The 20374-nt window shown below is 45.8% G+C and overlaps 1 protein-coding gene across 2 annotated transcripts in view; it reads left to right on the plus strand.

Annotated features, from left to right (window-relative positions):
• Positions 1-20374, plus strand: part of LEKR1 (leucine, glutamate and lysine rich 1) — a 36165-nt gene that overhangs the window by 12265 nt on the left and 3526 nt on the right. For both annotated transcript variants that reach the window (XM_068200148.1, XM_068200149.1), the window contains exons 3-11: positions 1024-1143; positions 1545-1720; positions 3419-3604; positions 11830-11911; positions 13635-13712; positions 13952-14155; positions 15214-15295; positions 18409-18561; positions 19520-19819. In XM_068200148.1, the coding sequence (XP_068056249.1) occupies positions 1024-1143; positions 1545-1720; positions 3419-3604; positions 11830-11911; positions 13635-13712; positions 13952-14155; positions 15214-15295; positions 18409-18561; positions 19520-19819 (1381 nt within the window). The remainder of the gene's footprint in view (positions 1-1023; positions 1144-1544; positions 1721-3418; positions 3605-11829; positions 11912-13634; positions 13713-13951; positions 14156-15213; positions 15296-18408; positions 18562-19519; positions 19820-20374) is intronic.

The following is a 20374-nucleotide window of genomic DNA, read 5'->3' on the forward strand; positions in this document are numbered from 1 at the left end:
GAATGGACATTTTCTTGTGAGTGACAACAGGTCTGCTCCCAGCCACAATCCAACAGATTTTATCTCTCCCCTCCTGCTCTCCACCTACTGGAAATTTGCAGGTAGCAATGGGTAAAATTTCCTAAAAAGATAATGCTAGGAATGTCTTCAATTTTTCATGTTTTTAAAATTATTTTTTCTGTTTCAGGGATCACAATTGAGCCCGAAAACCTTGCTTTTTAACCCCCAGATGTTCAGTTCAGATTTTGTCTGCAGATCCAGGTTTCTTAACCGGGACTAATATTTTTTTAAATGTGCATTTTGGTGCTGGTCTGTGTGATAACAGTAACTAATGCACTGTTATAGTTTGGTTTAATTTTTATGTATTTTCAGCATAAATCATTCTCATTCTCTTCTGCTGTTTAAAATTGAAGCCAAGGCTGATGTAGTGCTTCTGCCAACCTCTGGTTTTGTAAAATTCTTGTCTATTCAAACATTACTTATTTACTTGTGGCAATGAGTCACCCCCAGACAAATAGATCATTTTCTCTGTGTGAGCAGTAGGTGTTGAAAGCTTAAACGGGGGCTGGTTTTTAACAGTTGCTTGTCACTGGGGTGGTATTTTTGGGGCTGGAAGGCTGCTTTAGGATGGTTATCTACAGAAAACAGCTGGGCTGATGTGCTCTGTGGGATTGTTCCTCAGTGTACCACAGGAAGGGAATTGGATTCAGCTCTTTTATTCCTGTGCAGTTCCATTCATTTCCTGACAATTATGGGAGCAAATGCTGAATTGTTGAAAGAGCAATGTTTAAACTGTGTTTATTTACACTGGGATAGCTGTGCCTGAAAAACAAACTGGTGCTGCAAAGAGAAGTTCCCAAGGTAAATGTCAGAGGTGAAGAACACCTTGGGGGAATGGTTCTGGGGGTGTTTGCTGTGCCTGAGGCCAGCACAGAGCTGGCTCCTGCCCTGAGAAAGCTGAAACCAAACTTGGAGGTTGATTATTGGTGCAAACAATTCTGATGATTTTATTCACATCTGTAGGATAAAAACCCTGACAGTGGAACTTAAAACCAAGCAGGAGGAGATGAAAACTGTGAAAGCTGATTTGCAGTATTTCCAGGAGGAGAAGGAAGCTGCCTACAAGCAGTCACAGGTGCTCAGGTGAGAACCCAAAAAGAAATGCTGATGTTGAAAACGCTCTATTTCTTACATATATATTGTTTCTAAAGATTCACCATAAACCTGGGCATACAGTCGTTTAAACATGATTACTCTGATTTCTCAATTAAAAATTATTGTACAATTTCCCGTACAGGATTTTGAAATGATGAAACAAACCCAGTTTTCTTCATTTATGTATAAAAGCTCTAAACATTTAGATGGGGAAACTTATTACACATATATTCAATACACAGCACATTTCATGCACTAAATTATTATAACCCAATGCAGTATAAAATTATCAGATAATGGGAAAGTAGTAGTCAAGCTTAGTTTAATTCCCAGGTTTTACTTACAGAATAATTTATAAATATACATCTGGTGTATTTTCTTTCTTGCAGAACTACCTTGGAACACCATTGCTCCACCCTGAACAAGGCTGTCTCACTGTTCCCTTTCATTAGGAGTGAATTAGACAGTATTAAAGAGGTCATCTCCACCAACATGGAGAACTTTGCTGCCATGAAGGAAGAAATTTTTCGGCAAATAAAAGCCATGAGCAAAGAAGCTTTGACAGGTAAATCATCCTGCAACCATTTTGGGCAAGAGAAAAAAGGATCCTCCAGGGTGATGGCCCAGCATCCTTGTGGGAGCTGCTGGAGTGTCCTGCAGTGCTGCCCCCCAAACTGGCCAGGCTGCACCCCTTCCCTTCCAGCTGGCTGGGAGGGCAAGTGAAGGAAAAGAGGAAAGTGATGAAGGTGGTGGAATACAATCCTGCTGTTAATTGTCCATCCTAAGTAGAACAGCAGGCTCGGAGGGTAAAATCCAAAGAATTGGTCTCGTTTTGAGTGCAGGAGCAGCAAGGACTTCTGGAGCAAACCCACACCCACCAGCAGCAGCTCCCCCCGCTCCCGTTCCCGAGTGAGAACAAACTCTGCCAAGTGCAGCCCTCCTTTTCTGAGGGGTCCTTGGGCCTGCAGGGGGCATGGAGCAGCCCTGGGCTGGCCAGAATTCCCTTGGCCCCAGGCTGCTTCCTGCTCCCACAAGGGCCAGGGGAGCTGGGAGCAGGAGAAGCCAGGGCTTGCTCAGGAGGGACCGTGCCCAGCCTCAGGCCGACTCAGACTGAGCCTTGGATTCCATTTCTGCTGAGATCGGTTTCACTGCAAAGGGTGTGCAGTGGTGCAATTACAGACTGCAACAGCCACAGCTTCCCAGCTGGCCCTGTGCCCACTTCACATCTTTAGAGGCCTTCAGAAATAATAACCAGACATATTCCTTTCCTAGAGTTTTTCAGTGTGGATGAGCGGATGAGCTGCTCTTTCATTGAATCACAGAATATCCTGAGTTGGGGAGGATCCACAAGGATCGAGTCCAGCTCCTGGCCGTGCACTGGACACCCCAAAGATCCCACTGCTGAGCAGATGAACCTCTGGGGGTCAGTTTGGCCAGGGCTTTGAGGGCAGGCTGGGGGCTGTGCATGTCCCACCTGCCCTGTCCCTGTGAGCTCCAGTGCAGATCCACAGCTCCAGTGAAACCCTTGTGCCTGGAGCAGCTCAGGAGCCCTGGAGCTGTTTGGCACAGCAGCTGCCCAGTGGGCTGTGCTGCCTGGGCTGTGAGCAGGGAATTCCTCAGTGATTGCTTTGTTCCCGCTGGGAAGGGCTCCGGGGGCAGCTGTGCCTGGAGAGGATGAAGCCACTGAGACACTGAGCCAGCACCAGCAGGAGCTGGGGGCCCTGGGCCTGCTGCAGACCCCAGAACATCCCTCCCTAATCTTCACTCCTGTGGGAGCAGTGAACTGCAGTGTCCATGTGACACTGGAAGGCTCCTGGGTCCTGAGGATTGCTCTCTCCCTGGGCTCTTTCATTCCCTGCCTGCTGCAGGCTGGAGGGAATGGCAGCACCTGCAGGGAATGGCAGTCTGCAGGGAATGGTGTCCCTGCAGACATCCTCAGCTCAGAGGGACTCGTGCACTTCAAGGCTCCTTTTCTGGGGTGTTCCTTGTTCTGTTTGTTGTAGTACTCCCAATATACAGAGGATCTGTGTGGAAGCAGGAGTGGAGCCTTTCTTACACAGGCTCTGTATCCCTCATCCAACATTTCCCACTTCAGACTAGTGCCACACAGGAATATCACACCCATCCTCAAATCCAGCTTTCTACATCAAAACAATTTAGCCCCACAATATTTTTTGTTGATGCCTTTTAAAAGCTTTGATGTTCTTGTTCATGATTAACACAGAATAGTAACAGTCTACATGGGTTTGTTTTGCCTCCTCAGAAATACCCAAATTGAACCAAAGATTGGCAAAATCCCAGCGGGAGAACGAGTGTCTCCAGGAGAAGGTCAAACACCTCACTGAGGTGGCTGACACAGTTGAGCTGAAAACTCAGCAGCTCCAAACTTCCCTTCAGCAGGGGAACGAGCTCCAGAGTCGGTGCCGTGAGCTGCAGAAGGAAACTCTGGGTAAGAGAAGTTTTTATCTTTTCTAGCAAAAATCCCAGGGGGAAAAATGTTTTTAAAAGCACCAAAGTTAAAAATGTTTTTAAAAACACCAAAGTTGTGGTTGTTACTGTGAAAAGACTCAACAGGCCTGAATAAAAGGTGAGTTTGTGCAGTCAGAAGGAGGGAATGTCATTCCAAGGAGTCTGGAACCCTGCTGGGAGCACCAGGCATCTGGCTGGGAGGGCAAGTGAAGAAAAAGAGGAAAATCATGAAGGTGGTGGAATACAATCCTGTTGTTAATTGTCCAGCTTAAGTAGAACAGCAGGCTCGGAGGGTAAAATCCAAAGAATTGGTCTCATTTTGAGTGCAGGAGCAGCAAGGACTTCTGGCTGTCAGAGCAGGACTGAAAAGCAGGCCAGGCCAGGCCCTTTTCTCCAGTCATTAAACAGCAGACTCTAATGATCTGCCCTTGCCTGCATCTCAGGAAGCAGAGAATGCTCTAGAAAAGGGTGGGAGCAGTGACAGCACTTGAAATGATACCCTGGGAGCTGTGTGCAGACAAAAACTCACTGCAAAAGGATTATTTATGTGGGTATCTCTTGGATCTCTTTTCTCTTGCTTTCTTGCTCATTCCACCCCTTGCCATGGGCAGGGACACCTTCCACTATCCCAGGTTGAAAATTTGCAGTGAAATATAAAACAACTGAGATTTTATAGAGAAAACTTAGCTAAAAACACAGCTAATTCCATATATGGAATTCATACAGAATATCAGGACCCTGCAAAATCTTAATGATGAGCAAAAATACAATCTAAGCTGATTGATGTTTTATGTGAGACATTTTAAAACATTAATAAAATGTAGCAGTCACTTGCTAATAAATGAGTTATTAAGAAGCAGTAAAACGTTTGATGTGGGTATCCAGAAGGAGGTTTCAAGGCAGGAAAGCTGCTGGCTCAGGCATTTGGATTCCACCCTTCCTGAATGGATCAGTAAAACACAAATCCAGGAGGATTTCAAGGGGTCTGGCTCTAGGGAACACATTGCTGGGTTGAGGTAATAAACCCAGTTAATGCACTGCTGATAAAAATGGTTCTCTTTGAAACACCAAACAGGATATTTTTCACGAAACGATCATTAAATATGAAATGAGTTTGCCATTGTATTAAAATAAATGAGTGGGGGCAAGCATCTTACTGGAAATCAGCTCCAGGGAGTGGATTTGTCCTGTCCAAAGTGGGGTGTGGAAATCAGCCACATCCTGAGTGTCCATGCTTTGGGGGGAGCTTGGGGTTTTGCCTCATTTTTGCTTTTTTTCCTCCCACAGACTTCTCCAAAGTCCCTCTTTGAAATAATTTGACACTCCAGAAATAATAAAAACTACCAGGATTTGCGATTTACGTGTTTTTAAAGGATTTTCCTTTTTGCAACCAATATTTTGGTTGCATGTTTCTCACAGAACTGTGAAGCCGTGATTATTCCACATCACAGCAGGCATTTGCAAGAGCAGGAACCAAGCAGTTGTTTCTGCTGTTGTTTTTTGCTCTCATGCTTTCTGGAGATCCCCTTTGTAGGGGATTTGTGGGATCAGTTGGTTTGCTGGCTTCAAGCCACTTTTCAGCCTCACAGAGCATCCCCCAGTTGAAGGGAGGTGACAGGTCTTGACAAATGCTCAACACGGGGTAAGGTCTGCTGGGTAATTGTTTAATCAATTAAACTCCCCAAGTCAAAAATCAATAATGGTGATAGTGTGTCTGTGTTCTTAGTGCTGGCAGCAGCAGGGCTGCAGTAGCACAGGCTTCTAGAAGACTTCTGCTTTCATTTTATTACCAGCTAAACCCTTAATCACAAATAAAACAACATTTTTCTTCCCCAAAGTCCTTGCGGTTTTTCTTCAGCTCATGACAGCTCTGGCCTGGCTCTGGATGGGTTGAAATTGCTGGTGATGCTCCCAAAATCCAAATTTTCAGTCTTTGGCTGCTCCTGCTCCATAGGCTGCTTCAGCTCCAAATCTACACCTGGTGGTCTGCTGCCTTAACGAGGCTGCTGAGAGATGATGGAAAACTGCAGGCAGCTGGGGAGGGGATGCCAGCACTCCTTGTGGAGAGGAGAGGGGAGGGAATGCCAGCAGTACTCGTGGAGAGGACAGGGAATGCCAGCAGTACCCATGGAGAGGACAGGGAATGCCAGCAGTACTCATGGAGAGGACAGGGAATGCCAGCAGTACTCATGGAGAGGACAGGAGATGCCAGCAGTACTCATGGAGAGCACAGGGAATGCCAGCAGTACTCATGGAGAGGACAGGGAATGCCAGCAGTACTCATAGGGCAGGGAATGCCAGCAGTACTCGTGGAGAGGAGAGGGAATGCCAGCAGTACTCATGGAGAGGAGAGGGAATGCCAGCAGTACTCATGGAGAGGAGAGGGAATGCCAGCAGTACTCATGGAGAGGAGAGGGAATGCCAGCAGTACTCATGGAGAGGACAGGGATGCTAGCACTCATGGAGAGGACAGGGAATGCCAGCAGTACTCATGGAGAGGAGAGGGAATGCCAGCAGTACTCATAGGGCAGGGAATGCCAGCAGTACTCATGGAGAGGACAGGGATGCTAGCACTCATGGAGAGGACAGGGAATGCCAGAAGTACTCATGGAGAGGACAGGGAATGCCAGCAGTACTCATAGGGCAGGGAATGCCAGCAGTACTCGTGGAGAGGACAGGGAATGCCAGCAGTACTCATGGAGAGGAGAGGGAATGCCAGCAGTACTCGTGGAGAGGACAGGGAATGCCAGCAGTGCTCATGGAAAGGAGGTGTTTTCATCTCCTGGAGTGTCTTTAAAGGCACTTTAAAAACCACTTTGACGAGCTTTGAAAATGCAAAGGGGGAATAGTTTCCTGCAGTTTGAGGTAGGCTGCAGTTCAGACAGCCCCTGTTCATGCTACAAGTGCTGTTGAAAGTATTTTTTTCTGAATTCCAGCTGCAGTAGGAAGTCTGGGGAGGGTGAGAGCTGGGGAGTGCAGGGCTGCTGTTGGAGCAGAGGCAATGGCTCATTAGAGCTTTTCAGCAGCCTGAGTGCAAGAGGAGGCCCAGGAATCCGTGGCAAACAATCCCAGCTCCCTGCCAGAGGGCTGGGACCAGGCTGCTGGGGAGTGGGACTGAGGGAAGGGCCCCACTTTGCTTGTTGAGGAAAAGCAGGAATCCAGGTTCTCCTATGGAGCCAGGAGAGGAGCAGCTCCAGGGAGAGCTCAGAGCCCTGCCAGGGCCTGAAGGGGCTCCAGGAGAGCTGCAGAGGGACTGGGGACAAGGGATGGGGGACAGGACACAGGGAATGGCTCCCACTGCCAGGGGCAGGGATGGGTGGGAGATTGGGAACTGGAAATTCCTGGCTGGGCTGGGATTCCCAGAGCAGCTGGGGCTGCCCCTGGATCCCTGGCAGTGCCCAGGGCCAGGTTGGACACTGGGCTTGGAGCACCTGGGACAGTGGGAGGTGTCCCTGCTGTGGCAGGGCTGGCACTGGGTGGGCTTTGATGTCCTTTCCAACCCATAATTCTGTATTAAAGGATGTGTCTTCATTGTATTTTGTTTTGTCTGCTTGGCCTAAACACTGAGGATAAAAAATTATCCCCAAGGAAAATTAAGGTCAGCATCTCCATTTTTTTCCTGTTCAGTTTTCCCAGCCAGTAAGGAAGGACAGTATTTCAAACCAATGTTAATGTGTAGGAGAAGCAGGTCTGTAGGCATTTTGACATATCCCAATTAGCTTGGCTTCAAACAGGCAGGAATACAGGCAGAAAATTCAGGCTTTAGACCCAGGCCTTTGATGCTGGAGTGTGAACTCTGGCCATGGATGAGCAAATCCAATCCTTCTGAGTGCAGGCGTGCTTGTGCTGTGTCACCGGGGGCATGGGAGGGAGCAGGCTCTGCCAAAATAACATTTTTTCCCCTATTTAAGGATTTTTAAGGTCATGGAGATTGTCATGTCTGCATGGTTGCAGTTGTTGGTTTCTTCTGTTGAGGCTGCCCTTGATTTGTGCCACTCAAAACTCTTTAGAATCTGGTTCCTTTTTCTGCTTTTTCTCTGCTGGTTTTCTGTATGGGGGTGAAAGAATGAAGCAGAGGCCAGAGAGCCCAGGCTGGCAGTGGTCAGCAGCCTGTGCTGGGGGAGATAAAGCTCAGTCACTCCTCTCCTGGCACATCCTCCCAGTTCCTGGCAGCTTTGAGTGATTTGGACACTTCCTGATGGCACTGGTGAGGTCTCTAGAAAGGATCTCAATCTGGAGTCCACCCCTGGGCTCCTTCCAGACTTCTGTGAGTCACAAATTAAAAGAAGGACTTTGTTGTGTAGTCAAAAAAAAATATCTTAGAGGACACAGTACATGAGCTATTATAAATACAAAAAATTAGCTCTGTTCTGTGCCGGGCCTTGGGGTGTTACTTCACTTTTTGGTCTCCTTAGAAACACGTGGTGAGGCAGTGTTTTCCCGCTCTGACACTGTAATTTATCATGCATGTATTTCATATTCCTCACAGATTGTCTGCTATGCTCTTTAAATAAATGTACTGGAAACTATCTGTGTAAAGTGTACACCTGAATTTGCCTGGAATTAGCGTTCTGAGAAGAATTAAATATTTTTGCCCCTTTTGACACAGCTGATTGGCCAGATTCAGGGCCCGTACAAGGGCTGGTTATTAAGAAGGTTTTAAATAATTGCTACAACCTCCTATTTCCCAGAGAGAAAATCCAGCAGGAGGGGCTGGGTTCCAGTCTGCCTTGGCCAGGGATCTGTGTGCTCTGTGTTCCAATTCCTTGACCATCTTCCAGCTCTGAGCTCCCCATGTGCTCCAGGCTGGTCCCTGGTGGCTGAGAGGGCCCCAAAGGTCTGGAGGGGAGAGGATGGAGGAGGATCCCAGCCCTCCTGGGGGATGGCAGATGGCTTTGAGCCTCAAGCTGGGGCTGCCCCTGCATCCCTGGCAGTGTCCAAGGCCAGGCTGGACAGGGCTGGGAGCACCTGGGACACTGGGAGGTGTCCCTGCCACGGCAGGGTGGCACTGCGTGGGCTTTAAGGTCCCTCCCAGCCCAAACCATCCTGGGATTCTGGGATTCCATGATCTGTTTGAGCAGTGCTTATGAACCTCCCCATGAAATCTTAACTACAGCGAAATAATCTTCTTTGTGCACATGTATGAAACATTGAGCTTTTGTTTAGATTACCCCCAGATTGTTGGCAATTGTATTGGATTGGATGTTGTAGGTTGTGCAGGAAAAGCAGAAAATTACACAGCTCTACCACGTGTGCCTCTGATCCAGCCTCACTGGGAATCTGTTAGGAATTAGCTGTGGAGCTGATGGCTTCCAGAGTGGCTGCTTACCCAATGTGCTGCCTATTATTTTTATTTTTCACTGAAAACTTTACCAGTTGTTGCTGTTTGCAGGCAGGAGCTGGGGCACCGTGCCCTTGGATGCAAACTGGGTGGTTAAATTCCTGAAAGCCAGCTGTGGGCAGGCTCTGCTGGGTGTTCTGCACACACCGGGGGCTGCAGTGATGCAATTTGCCCAAGGAAGAGGAAACCGTGCCCAGTTTGTTCTGTTTCTGTTTCTGTGGTTGGTCAGGCCCTCGTGCACGTTGGGGCCGTGCCCCTCAGTCCCTGTCCCTGTCACAGCACGGCTCACAGGAGGTTACTGGAAGGTTGGTGACTGTGCTGAGAGCCATTCTGAGTCACAAAAATAAGTAAAGTTCAGCATGAATGAAACTGAGATGGATTTGGCCTGCTGAGTCCTTGAGAAGTGGTGGCTCTTGCAGCACTGAGCCCAGTATCAGTATTACAGAGTGTGAGTTCTTTCTGTTGGCTTTGCATGTTTTGCAAGAGGCTTTATTTTCATTACCAGAGAACATTTTTACATAAGCCTTTGAATACATTTTCCTCTGTTCAGCAGGTTTGCAGCACAAGTTTCCATTTGTATTGCCATTCTCCTTATTACTTGCCTCATTTTTACCATGGTTTGCATTGAAATCTGCCTCCATGGGTGTGGGACTTTCTGCTCCCCACCTCCCATTGACTTTGGTGGGAATTCTCTCTAAAGAAGACTTGCAGAAACTATTTGTGTAATCAAATCCATCTATTCCCTCATGAAAAACTCCTGTCCATGCTCAGTGAGCATGAAAACTTCTGAGAACAAATGGAGTGAAAGAGGAAACAGCTTTGAGAGGGACCACCCAAAGTACAGAAGCAAACCAGGCATCATCCCTCTCCTTTTCCTTTATTGCAGAGCTTGTGTCCACACTCCCACACTGAGGGAGAAGAAAAAACACCACAGTTATTAATTACTGGCAGAAATCTTTTAAAATAACAATTTTAAAAAGGCCAGAAAGAGCTGTTTGGGGAAATCTGCTCCAGAGCAGCCTGTGAGGATGGGCAGAAGGTCCTGCTCTGTCTGGTGTCCATCCACACTAATCTGGCCTTCATCTGTTTTCACAGAGTCACGTTTCTGCTGTCAGGGTTGGCTGGTTCCCAGTGCTGTGCCTCACATCTGCTGGGCAGCTGGAGCCAAAGCTTCTCCCTTTGCTGCAGGAATTGTGCCAGGCACTGCCAGGAAACGAGAGTCGGATCCCTTAGCTCTGGGAAAGTGCAGGACAGTGCGCGGCTGAGGAATGGCCGGTGAAGGGACCAGCAGGGACTGCAGGTGGCCTGATGTGTCCAGAGGGTGCTTGGCCACCACTGCTGGCTCAGAGACAGGGGAAGGTGCCACCAGTTGTCACAGCCTGGAGCGCTGCTCACCTCAGTCGATGGCAGTGGCGGCACCCGAGGGCTGTCCCACGGGTGCGTGCCAGCGGAGCGGCTTTGGTTGGCTGTGGCCCCCGGCAGCTGGGGAGAAGCTGCTTCTACAGTTAACTGCCGTGATTTTTCCAAGGGTTCAGTCAATCCAAGAAATTTTACTTTTCTCTTCAAGAAGTACTTTCTAAATGCTGGTAGTTTGGGAATGGATCTGACAGGTCCTGCGTGTTTTACCCTATATAATTCTCTCCCTGATTTTTTTTGGTTGTAGTCTTATGAATTATTTTCCTTTTCCCCTTACTGAAAAGAGGGGACTCTTCCAGTTGTAGGGTTTATCAAGATAAGGTGTGGCTGGCAGGAAATCCCACACTGAGATCATCATCATTGCTGGAAATGACTGACAGAGACATGTGGGAAAAGTTACAGAAATTCAGGGAATTGGGGTGAAATGATAAATTTAAGAACAGGACTGTCAGATTTGGCTTCTGGGAAGATACATCAGGGAACGTTGAAGGACTGTCTTGGGAGCTGTTCCCTTCAGAGACAAAGTCGCCTCACTTTGTCTGCTGTTGCTTTCTGTGGAATAATCTTGGTTGGTTTTTTTCACTTCCAGATCTGTTGCAATGAATTTTCATTGGATTTTTTCCCATGTATTTTTTGCTGCTGTCCTTTTGGTAGAAACTTCGATTTCAAATCATTCCTCGGCTTTCTGGAAAGGCAGCTCTTGTTCATGAGGATATTTAGAGATGCCCAAGTTGCTGTGGCTGCCCCATCCCTGAGGGGTTCCAGGATGGGGCTTGGAGCAGCCTGGGACAGTGGAAGGGAGCTGGGGCTGGATGAGCTTTAAGGTCCCTCCCAGCCCAAGGCATTCCACGATCCTGCGATATGTTCTGGAGATGAAAATCAGATTAAGCCATATGCTGCTGCTTTAGTTTAAAGGGCTTCACATCTGCAAGTTATGGCTGTTCTCAGGACTTAAAAGCATAGAAAAGGATGATGGTAAGGCAGACAAAACCAGATGAGATAAATAAAAAAAATCAGGGATTGGACTGGGAAAAAGGCAGTGGCAGATTGGAGCTGAGGTGATGTGTTCTGAAGGATAACATGTAGAGGATAAGACAAGTACAACAGCATTAAATTACTGCCAGGGTTTCAGATGAAGTAAATTCCAGGTGAGTTCTGGGGCCACCTTCCTGCATCTGTTTGCTCTCAGCTTTATGTACAAACAATCTGATTTAAAGCAAACAATCCGATTTCATGTTTCGGTGTAGTTGAATTTGGTGTTTTCTGGTGGGATGAAAAGCCCCAAGCACACGAAGAAACCCCAGCTTTTTGCTGTAAAAACACTCTGCTCGTGTGCACTGCTCTGCCTGAGGCGGGAGCGAGGAGCTGCAGCTCCCACCTGGAAACAAAGCACTGAAGTGGATTCATTTAACATGAACAGAGACACAACCTCGTGTTTTTGCTTTCAGATTTAACAAATCAGGTGGAGACAGCTGGCCTGCAGCTGCAGAAGGTGACAGCAGAGATGGACCACTACAAGAAGCTGCTGCTGTAAGATTCCCATTCCTTCATTGCTTCCCACTGCACATAAAACACAGAAACCACGTTTGTTTTTTGTTTTTTTTTTTTTTCCAGCAAGTGCTGCTTGTCACAATGCTCTGAGAAGTTTTTGACCCGCAGAGGAACTATTTTATCTTCACATGGTTATGTCTGAGCACCTGCCTGAGCCAGCCTGGCTGTGGGAGCAGGGCTTCCTTCCTCCAGCAGGGATTACTGGAACTGCAGAGGAGGGATAAGGAGACTGATGCAGTGCCTCACCTAACACACAGGTGCAGGATGCATTTTGGGAAATCCCCGAACCTTCAGGACTAAAAATGTGTATATACACATTGTTATGTGTGTATTTTGTGTAATATATGTGTAATATACACATATATTTTATGTGTATATACACACTGTTATGTGTGTATTTTGTGTAATATTGTGTAATATACACATATATTTTATGTGTATATACACATTGTTATGTGTGTATTTTGTGCAATATACACATATATTTTATGTGTATATACACATTGTTATGTAGGAAGGAAGGAAGGAAGGAATATATAGTGATAGAGTGCTGCCAGAGGGCAGGGTTGCGTGGGATATTGGGAAGGAATTGTTCCCTGGGAGGGTGGGCACGCCTGGCACAGGTTTTCCAGGGAATTTGTGGCTGCCCCTGGATCCCTGGCAGTGCCCAAGGCCAGGTTGGATGGGGCTTGGAACCACCTGGTCTATGGAAAGTGTGGGGGGAACAAGATGGGACTTTGGGGTCCCTTCCAACCCAAACCATTCCAGGGTTTTCTCCCATTTCCAGAGCACTCCCCAGCCACTCAGAACACTCCCACAGCGGGAGCCTGACACCCCAACACCACAAAACATGACAAATGCCACAGCCCAGTGCTGAAAACCTCAGTGGGCACTGGAGCAGCTCGGGGACATCACCTCCAGGAGAATCCAGAGGGAGGGTGCCAGAGGACCCCTGTGAGAGGGGTCCTCTGGCACCAGAGGCACAAACTGTGTTTGTGAGGCTCAGGAGGCAGGAACTGGCACTGCCAGGCTCTCTGTCCCCATGTTTCCCTGGAACCTGAGCAAAGGATTTGTGCTGTTCTGCTCTGCACCTTCTGGTTTCAGTTCCTTCATTCAGGGGGTCTGACCGTGACCAAGTTGCAAATATTTGGGATGCTTAGCAACAAAGTACTTCAGTGATAATGTAAGGATTGAGTGGGAAACAAAGATGTGATGAACACAGTTAAATAAACACTGAGGGCTTTCCAAGTGTAAATTAACATTTCAGCATACTGCGGGCACAGTTTAATAAAACAGCATATTCTATATCTGTTTAAATGTAAATATGAACCTTAACCATGGTTATTAATTGGTGCAATGGTGACATAATGACATGAAACCTGGAAAGTTTCCAGCCCTTTTGCCTACAAAATTGGGATTTGTTCCATTTTATTCATTTATTACTCAAAACTGTCATCAGTGTTGCAAGATCTCACTTCGTGTTTGCAACATTTGTCATCCAAGTCAGGCTGAGATGTCACTGGAAGTGTAACTTCCAATTATTAACAACCTCTGCTGGAGCTGACAGAACTTTCTGTTCGTGGCCTTCTACCTGAAATGGAAAATGCAAGGAGGAAAATACACCCAGAAGTGATATCCAGGCTGCTGCAGAGTGAAGGCTCATTTCTTTGGATAATACCCTTTTTTCCCAATGTTTTTTTAGGGTGAAGTCAACAGAACTCGATGTCTGTCAAAACGAACTGAAAAAGATCAAATATGAGAATGGAATTGCTGAGTCCAGGTAAATGCTGAAATGATATTTCATATTTTTGTAATTTTCAAATGACAGCAAACATTTTATTATTTTAATGCAGTTTTTATGCAATACATTTTACTTTTTTTTTGTCAAGTCAATAGATTTAACTTCATAAAGAACACATGGAGTTTTGACCATTATTTTATTTTCCAGGCATCATTATTTCTGTCTATAAATGAGAATATAGTAACTCCAATGCTGCTATTTCTTTATTTCATCTGTAGACTTACAAAAGAGCTGAAGGAAAAGGAGGAATCCCTTCTCATTTGCCAACAAGTCTGCAAACATTTACAGGAGGAAGTGGCTGAGAAAGAAAGGAGAGAAGAAGATCTGAAAAGAAGAACTGGGAGATCAGAGAGTGAGCTGGAAACGCTTAAAGCTCTCCTGGGCCAAACAGAGCAGGAGGTGCTGATGCTGAAACAGGAAAGGTAAAGGGAGCTGAGCAGAACTCAGGTGCTCCTGAAAATTCTGGAGATTTTGGAGGTCATTGGATTGGGTTTTTAAGTTGTTGTGGGACAGACAAAACTTGGATGGAGAGAAAAGAAGAAAGAGTACTATTAAAAATAGGAGGAGAGGAGTTCTGCTTGGACTGCAAGGCTTCAGCTGGAGTTTCCTCTGAGCCCCAAAGCCCCATTTCTGCAGCTGTTCAGCTGCTCTTTGTGCTGAAGGTGCAGGGAATATTCAAACCCCTGAAATGCAGAACAGTTGGTGCCTCCTGGCACCTTTAAATGCTGAAAACAAGCCTGTGGCTGTCAGGAGTAAAACCGGAGATGGAGATTCTACTGCAGGTAATTAAAAAAATATGGATTCAGGTTGGTGAGCCCAAAGCAAAGGCACTCCAGCTCGATCCCATTCCAGGGAAAACAGCCTCAGAAGCCCAGTGCTTTATTTTGCACATCTCAAAAGCAATCCCAGGGACAATGGCAGCTTTGTTCACAGCTGAGACCCTTCAGAGCCAGACTGAACTGGTGGGAAGCTGCTCTCACACCTCCCCAAGCACCAGATCCTGTCCAAGACCCTGGCTGAGGGAATTGAGGCATTTTTGTGGTGGACAAGTTGTTAACAACACCAGTGACAGGAATTTAAGCTCTCCAGGAGTCTTGCCCTGCAAGCCCCGCGTAACAAACAGTACCTTGAAGGACAGAAAGCACTCGGTGCTTTTCATTCCAAACCCATTACAATTTTAAAACTAATGACCCTAATATTTCAAGTTCATGAAATACAAGTTCTGGGTGGAACATTTGAAGTTTCTCTGTGTTCTCTGAAATTTGTCTTGAAAATATCAAAGAAGTATTAAAACATCATTTGAGGTGGAAGATAAGTACTGTATTTTCTTTAAAACGTGAAATTCAGGAGGCAAATGAGGGCGTGGTGGAGATTCCAGGTGGTGATTCCTGGGGCCAGGACAAGCAGGACTTCATTGCAAGGCAAGGGGACTCCAGCAGTGAGGGCAGAGCCCAGGTTTACCTGGAACTTGTGTTTTTAGGGAGCTGCTGAAGAGCAGGACGGAGCAGCTGCAGGAGGCGCTGAGGCAGAAGGTGCAGAGTGAGGACTCCTGGAGGGACAAGGTGACTCTGGGGGCTCTGCTTCGGGGGTTTCAGTTTCACAAAGGGCACAGGAAAGCTGGGAATGATCTCCTCTTCCATGGTGGAGTCATGGAATCACTCACAGCCTGGTTTGGAAGTGACTCAGCCAAAAATTGGGTCAGGAACACAAAAATCTTGTTTGCCTTTGGCCTCTGGGTCTGCTGGGGCCTCAAGCCCCTAAATTCACAGGGAAGGGTTTGTCTGGGGAGCCTGCTGTTTCCAAAAGCACATTTAATGTTTGCTGAAGTTCATGGAATCACAGGAGCCCAGCCTGGTTTGGGTTGGAGGGACCTTAAAGCCCCCCCAGTGCCACCCCTGCCATGGCAGGGGCACCTGCCTCTGTGCCAGGTGCTCCAAGCCCTGCCAACCTGGCCTTGGGCACTGCCAGGGTCCAGGGGCAGTCCCAGCTTGTCCATAATTTCCTTTGTCCAAGGAGTTCTCCTGCCTTTTCCAGTGGGATTTGGGAAGCTGTTTCCCACGAACAGCTGTCACCATGTCAGCCTTGTTCTCATCTGCAGCTTTTTCCCATGAGCACCAAAAAGCCCTGAACTGAATAAGAAATAAAAATATATGCATCTATTAAAAAGAATAATAAATGAAATATATTTATGTATTAAAAAGAATAAAACATGTATTAAAAAGAGTAAGGAATTTAAATAAGTGTGTATATCAGTGAAGGAAAATTTAAAAGCAGAGCTGAACAGTAACTGTGACTTGTCTGATTTAAGCCTCACATAATTGGTGACTGAAATTACTGTATTTTTTGTTTCAGTGTCTAAAAGCTTTATTTAGTCCCAGGAAAACTTGGGGACTTGTAGCAATTAGGATCAGTTACATTTCTTTGGAAACCCCTTCCCTTCCCTGTCACGGGATATAATTTGGGAAGGGGATCAGGCTGGCTCCATAATCAGAGTGTTTTCAGCCTGACATGTGAACAAGATAAAGATTGGTGGGAGGGAGAGGGAGCAATTTCAGCTTTGATGTCACAGCCATTAAAATGCAGCCACAGCAAGGCCCCAAAACCCGGCTCAGCAGCCAAAAAAATCAGCAAAGCGACAAAGTGACAACGTTGCCTTTGCTTTGTGCCACTGCCGAGCACCAGAGGGTCAAGTTTTCTGTTTAAAAGACATATAAACCTGAAATTGTTTCAGTGGAACAAAAGAAAAGTCACTTTCCGGAAGCAATTTCAGAAATAACTCCATGGGAACACAGCATATTGATGGAATGCCAGGATTACCGAGGTTGGAAAAGCCCCCCAAGGTCATGGAGCCCACGTTGTCACCAGAGCCCCGAGTGCCACCGACTCCTCCGGGTGCGGTGCAGCCCTTCCCTTGCCACGGAGAAATCCCTCCTGACAGATGGGTGCGCACATTTATCCTCCGGACTTCTAAAATACTAATTCATGAGGGGCGTGGAAATCGATTAGTGGCCAGTATGCTCTCCTGGAACATCCACCTCCTTTATTTCCTCTTCTGGTTCTCAGCTTTATGAATTTCGAATAGCAAATGTGAAATGTTTCGTGTGAATGAGCTCAGGGTTTTGGATTGCCTTTCATTGTTGAGTCTATGGAGTCAAGGAGCCTCCAACAAGTGATCAGGATCCTGAATAATAGGTAGAGTTAATAAATCTGGGGATTTATCTTCAGAATCCAAACTCCCATCTAAGAACATAGAAATATGAATATTATTAATAAATAATTACATATTATATAATTATAACTATACCAAATAATATACAATATAAAATATTTTTAAAATATTATATTATATGTCATAGTTATCCTATAATCATTAACATTTGTATAATATAACATGAATTACTAATATAATTATATATTTAATATAAATTTCACCATAATTATATTTGTAATAATTATTATAATATTACAATTGTATAATATTGATAGTATATAATTTAATTATATCTAGATAATACAATAGAATTATAATTAAGGATATTTATTATTATAATTGTAATTATTATCAATATTGCTATTATTATAAGAGTCTACTTTGAGCATCTTACAGCAATTTTTAAGCTATAACTTAATGGGGGATTTGCACCTCTTCCACACCTTGAATTTGTTATATTTCGCTTTAAAAAATAATGAAAATGTTTCCAGTTTCTCTTTTCCCCCTAAAGACATCAGGGAGATTTATTATACTTCTGCTCATAATAATGTGTGGAATTAGATAATTGTAATTAAGCTCATTGTGGGCTTTTGTGCTTTTAATCATTGAACTAATGAGGTTTGTGTTGTGCATTTAATGTGGCTGTTGTGCTCTCGGCCTGCTGCAATTAAATCCATCAGAATCAACTGCACAAAGGAATAGGAACAGCCTGGGTTAGGAAAAGTGTTCTCCAAAAAGCAGCCTCCAGGGATTCCTCCAGAATCCAGAATTTTCTACTGGGGAAATTATAGCTGAATTTCTAATGTGGATTATTGGAGATGTTGTAAGGACTGGGAAACTTCACCCAATATTCCACCTGGAGAAGTGACTGGGATGAGCTCCTTGTGACCTGCCAGGGCCTGAAGGGGCTCCAGGAGAGCTGGAGAGGAACTGGGGACAAGGGATGGGGGACAGGACACAGGGAATGGCTCCCACTGCCAGGGGCAGGGCTGGATGGGACATTGGGAACTGGAAATTCCTGGCTGGGCTGGGAATTCCAGAGCAGCTGGGGCTGCCTCTGGATCCCTGGCAGTGCCCAAGGCCAGGTTGGACACTGGGCTGGGAGCACCTGGGACAGTGGGAGGTGTCCCTGCCATGGCAGGGGTGGCACTGGGTGGGCTTTGAGGTCCTTTCCATCCCCATCCCATCCCATCCCATCCCCATCCCCATTCCATCCCATCCCATCCCATCCCATCCCATCCCATCCCATCCCCATCCCCATCCCATCCCATCCCATCCCATCCCCATCCCATCCCCATCCCATCCCCATCCCATCCCATCCCATCCCATCCCCATCCCATCCCCATCCCATCCCCATCCCATCCCATCCCATCCCATCCCCATCCCATCCCATCCCATCCCATCCCATCCCCATCCCCATCCCATCCCAGTGTGACAATGCCACTGACCCCTCTTGTCCCCCAGCTGGAAATGGACCTGGCCAAAGGGGAGGCTCGGCACAAAGAAGCAATTCTGAAAGTCAGAGAAGAGGCCAGAGTGGAGCTGGAGCTGGAGAGAAAAAGCCAGCAGGAACTGATCACAAAATACCAGAGGGAACACGAGGAGCTCCAGCAGAAGGTGTGCAATGCTTGAGAGAAAACTTGTGGCAGAAGATCACAGGAAAGTGTCAAAAATGGGAATGTGAAGGAATAAAACCTGCTCTGTGTGTCATCCTCTCTCTGGATGATACAGTACTTTTTCACAGTCTTAGTATATTTAATTTTTTTAATGGAACAAGCTGAAAATAATCATTCCAGTTCAAGTTAATTGGTGTGGAAGTTCTTTCCCATGTCGTATTTTCACCACCAAAACTCCATCTATGTCCCCAGAGTTGCTAATTATATTTAATCTGACATCATCACTTTTTAAAAGCTTGGGACTGTTTCAGGCTATGATGAGGTGCCACAATCCCACCCATATTTTTACTCCTTCCCAAGGGAACCCAGCAGCTCCAGGGCCAGTAAAGGCCTGCTGGGCTGGACTGGTGCTGGCACCACAGGGGGCTGGGAGCTCCAGATCCCCCCCAAGTTTTATATAGAAACTGAGGAATTGTACCTGTAACCTGAGTTTCCAAAAGGTTTGATACAATTCCTGAGAAAATCTGAGAAATCTGGGAAAATGAAAGGAATGTGATGAGGTTTTATTATTATTTAAAATCTAGGACATTGTGATTTAGAGCTGAAAATAAGTTTGGCTTTGTTCACTTGGCAAATATTTAACCATGGTTTTTAAACCCTGAGGAAACACTGACTTGCAGTAAATTTAACTTGAAGTTAAATTTTCCCTTTTTTACCTCAATGTCTCTCTTTGATCTTGAACACACTAATTAATCTTTGTGTTCTCAGTGAGTGGTGATTAATTTTCATCTCTCTGCTGTCCTCGGAGGGAATTATGTAAATTCAGAGCTTTTTTTTCCTCTCTGAGGACCTGCAAGTTTGAATTTGTTGTTCTCTTCCTCAAGTCACCATTTGTCTGCTATTCATTCTCATATTTAGAGGAACTGAGTGGAGATTAATTCCTGTCTGATCTCACCCAGATCCCAGGTTTAATATCCAGTGCCACCAAGAGCTTGAGGATGGAGATGGAAATTCTGGAGAAGAAGCTCCAAGATGCCCAAATGAAAGTGGCAGAGAAGGATGGAGACAGGGAAAAAGAAATCCAGAGCCTTAAAAGGCTCATCAGTGAGCTCGAGTTCCAGCTGACCATGGAAAAGAGCAACAATGAATCATTCCTGGATAAACTGAGGAAAGAAATTAAGCACAAGTCAGATGAACTGGAAAAATTAACCCAGGAGAAAACACAGCTGATTCACAGTTTGAGTCAAGTTCAAGAGGAGGTAGGAACAGGACCCAGGAAATGCCTGGCTATTTTTACTTGGAGACATGTGATTTCTAAAATCATTCAAAGGTCTGTGACCAGAAAATCCATTGAAATGCAAAGATTTTTCAGACAAATCCATCATCATTTCCTAAATATGGTACATCACAAAAAATGTGAAGTTTTAATTCAGCAAATGCTTAAATTAGTGCTTCATAGGAAAATATAGTATTAAAGATTATTTTTCAGATCCTGCAAGGCCTTTCTTAGTCTGTAGCCTCATGTCCCACTGCCCAAACATGAGTAAACAAAAATGAATTCCCAGTTTTTAGAGTAGAAGACACGGATATTTCTCATTCCTTGAACTGATGTCCCAGCTCCCACCAGTGCAACCACGTTCCCTAACTCAGGAATGCATAAAAATGAATTAAATGCGAAGAGAAATTCAACTGATGGATATTCTGACCACAAACATTTGCTGAATGCTTGGAATAGAATGGGAAGGGAGGAGAGAGCTGCTCCATGGGAAATGTGGAGTCAGGGACTGCAGATAAGATTAGGCTGGAATGTCCAA

The sequence above is a fragment of the Anomalospiza imberbis genome, chromosome 10 (assembly GCF_031753505.1).
Source record: "Anomalospiza imberbis isolate Cuckoo-Finch-1a 21T00152 chromosome 10, ASM3175350v1, whole genome shotgun sequence".
NCBI lineage: Eukaryota > Metazoa > Chordata > Aves > Passeriformes > Viduidae > Anomalospiza > Anomalospiza imberbis.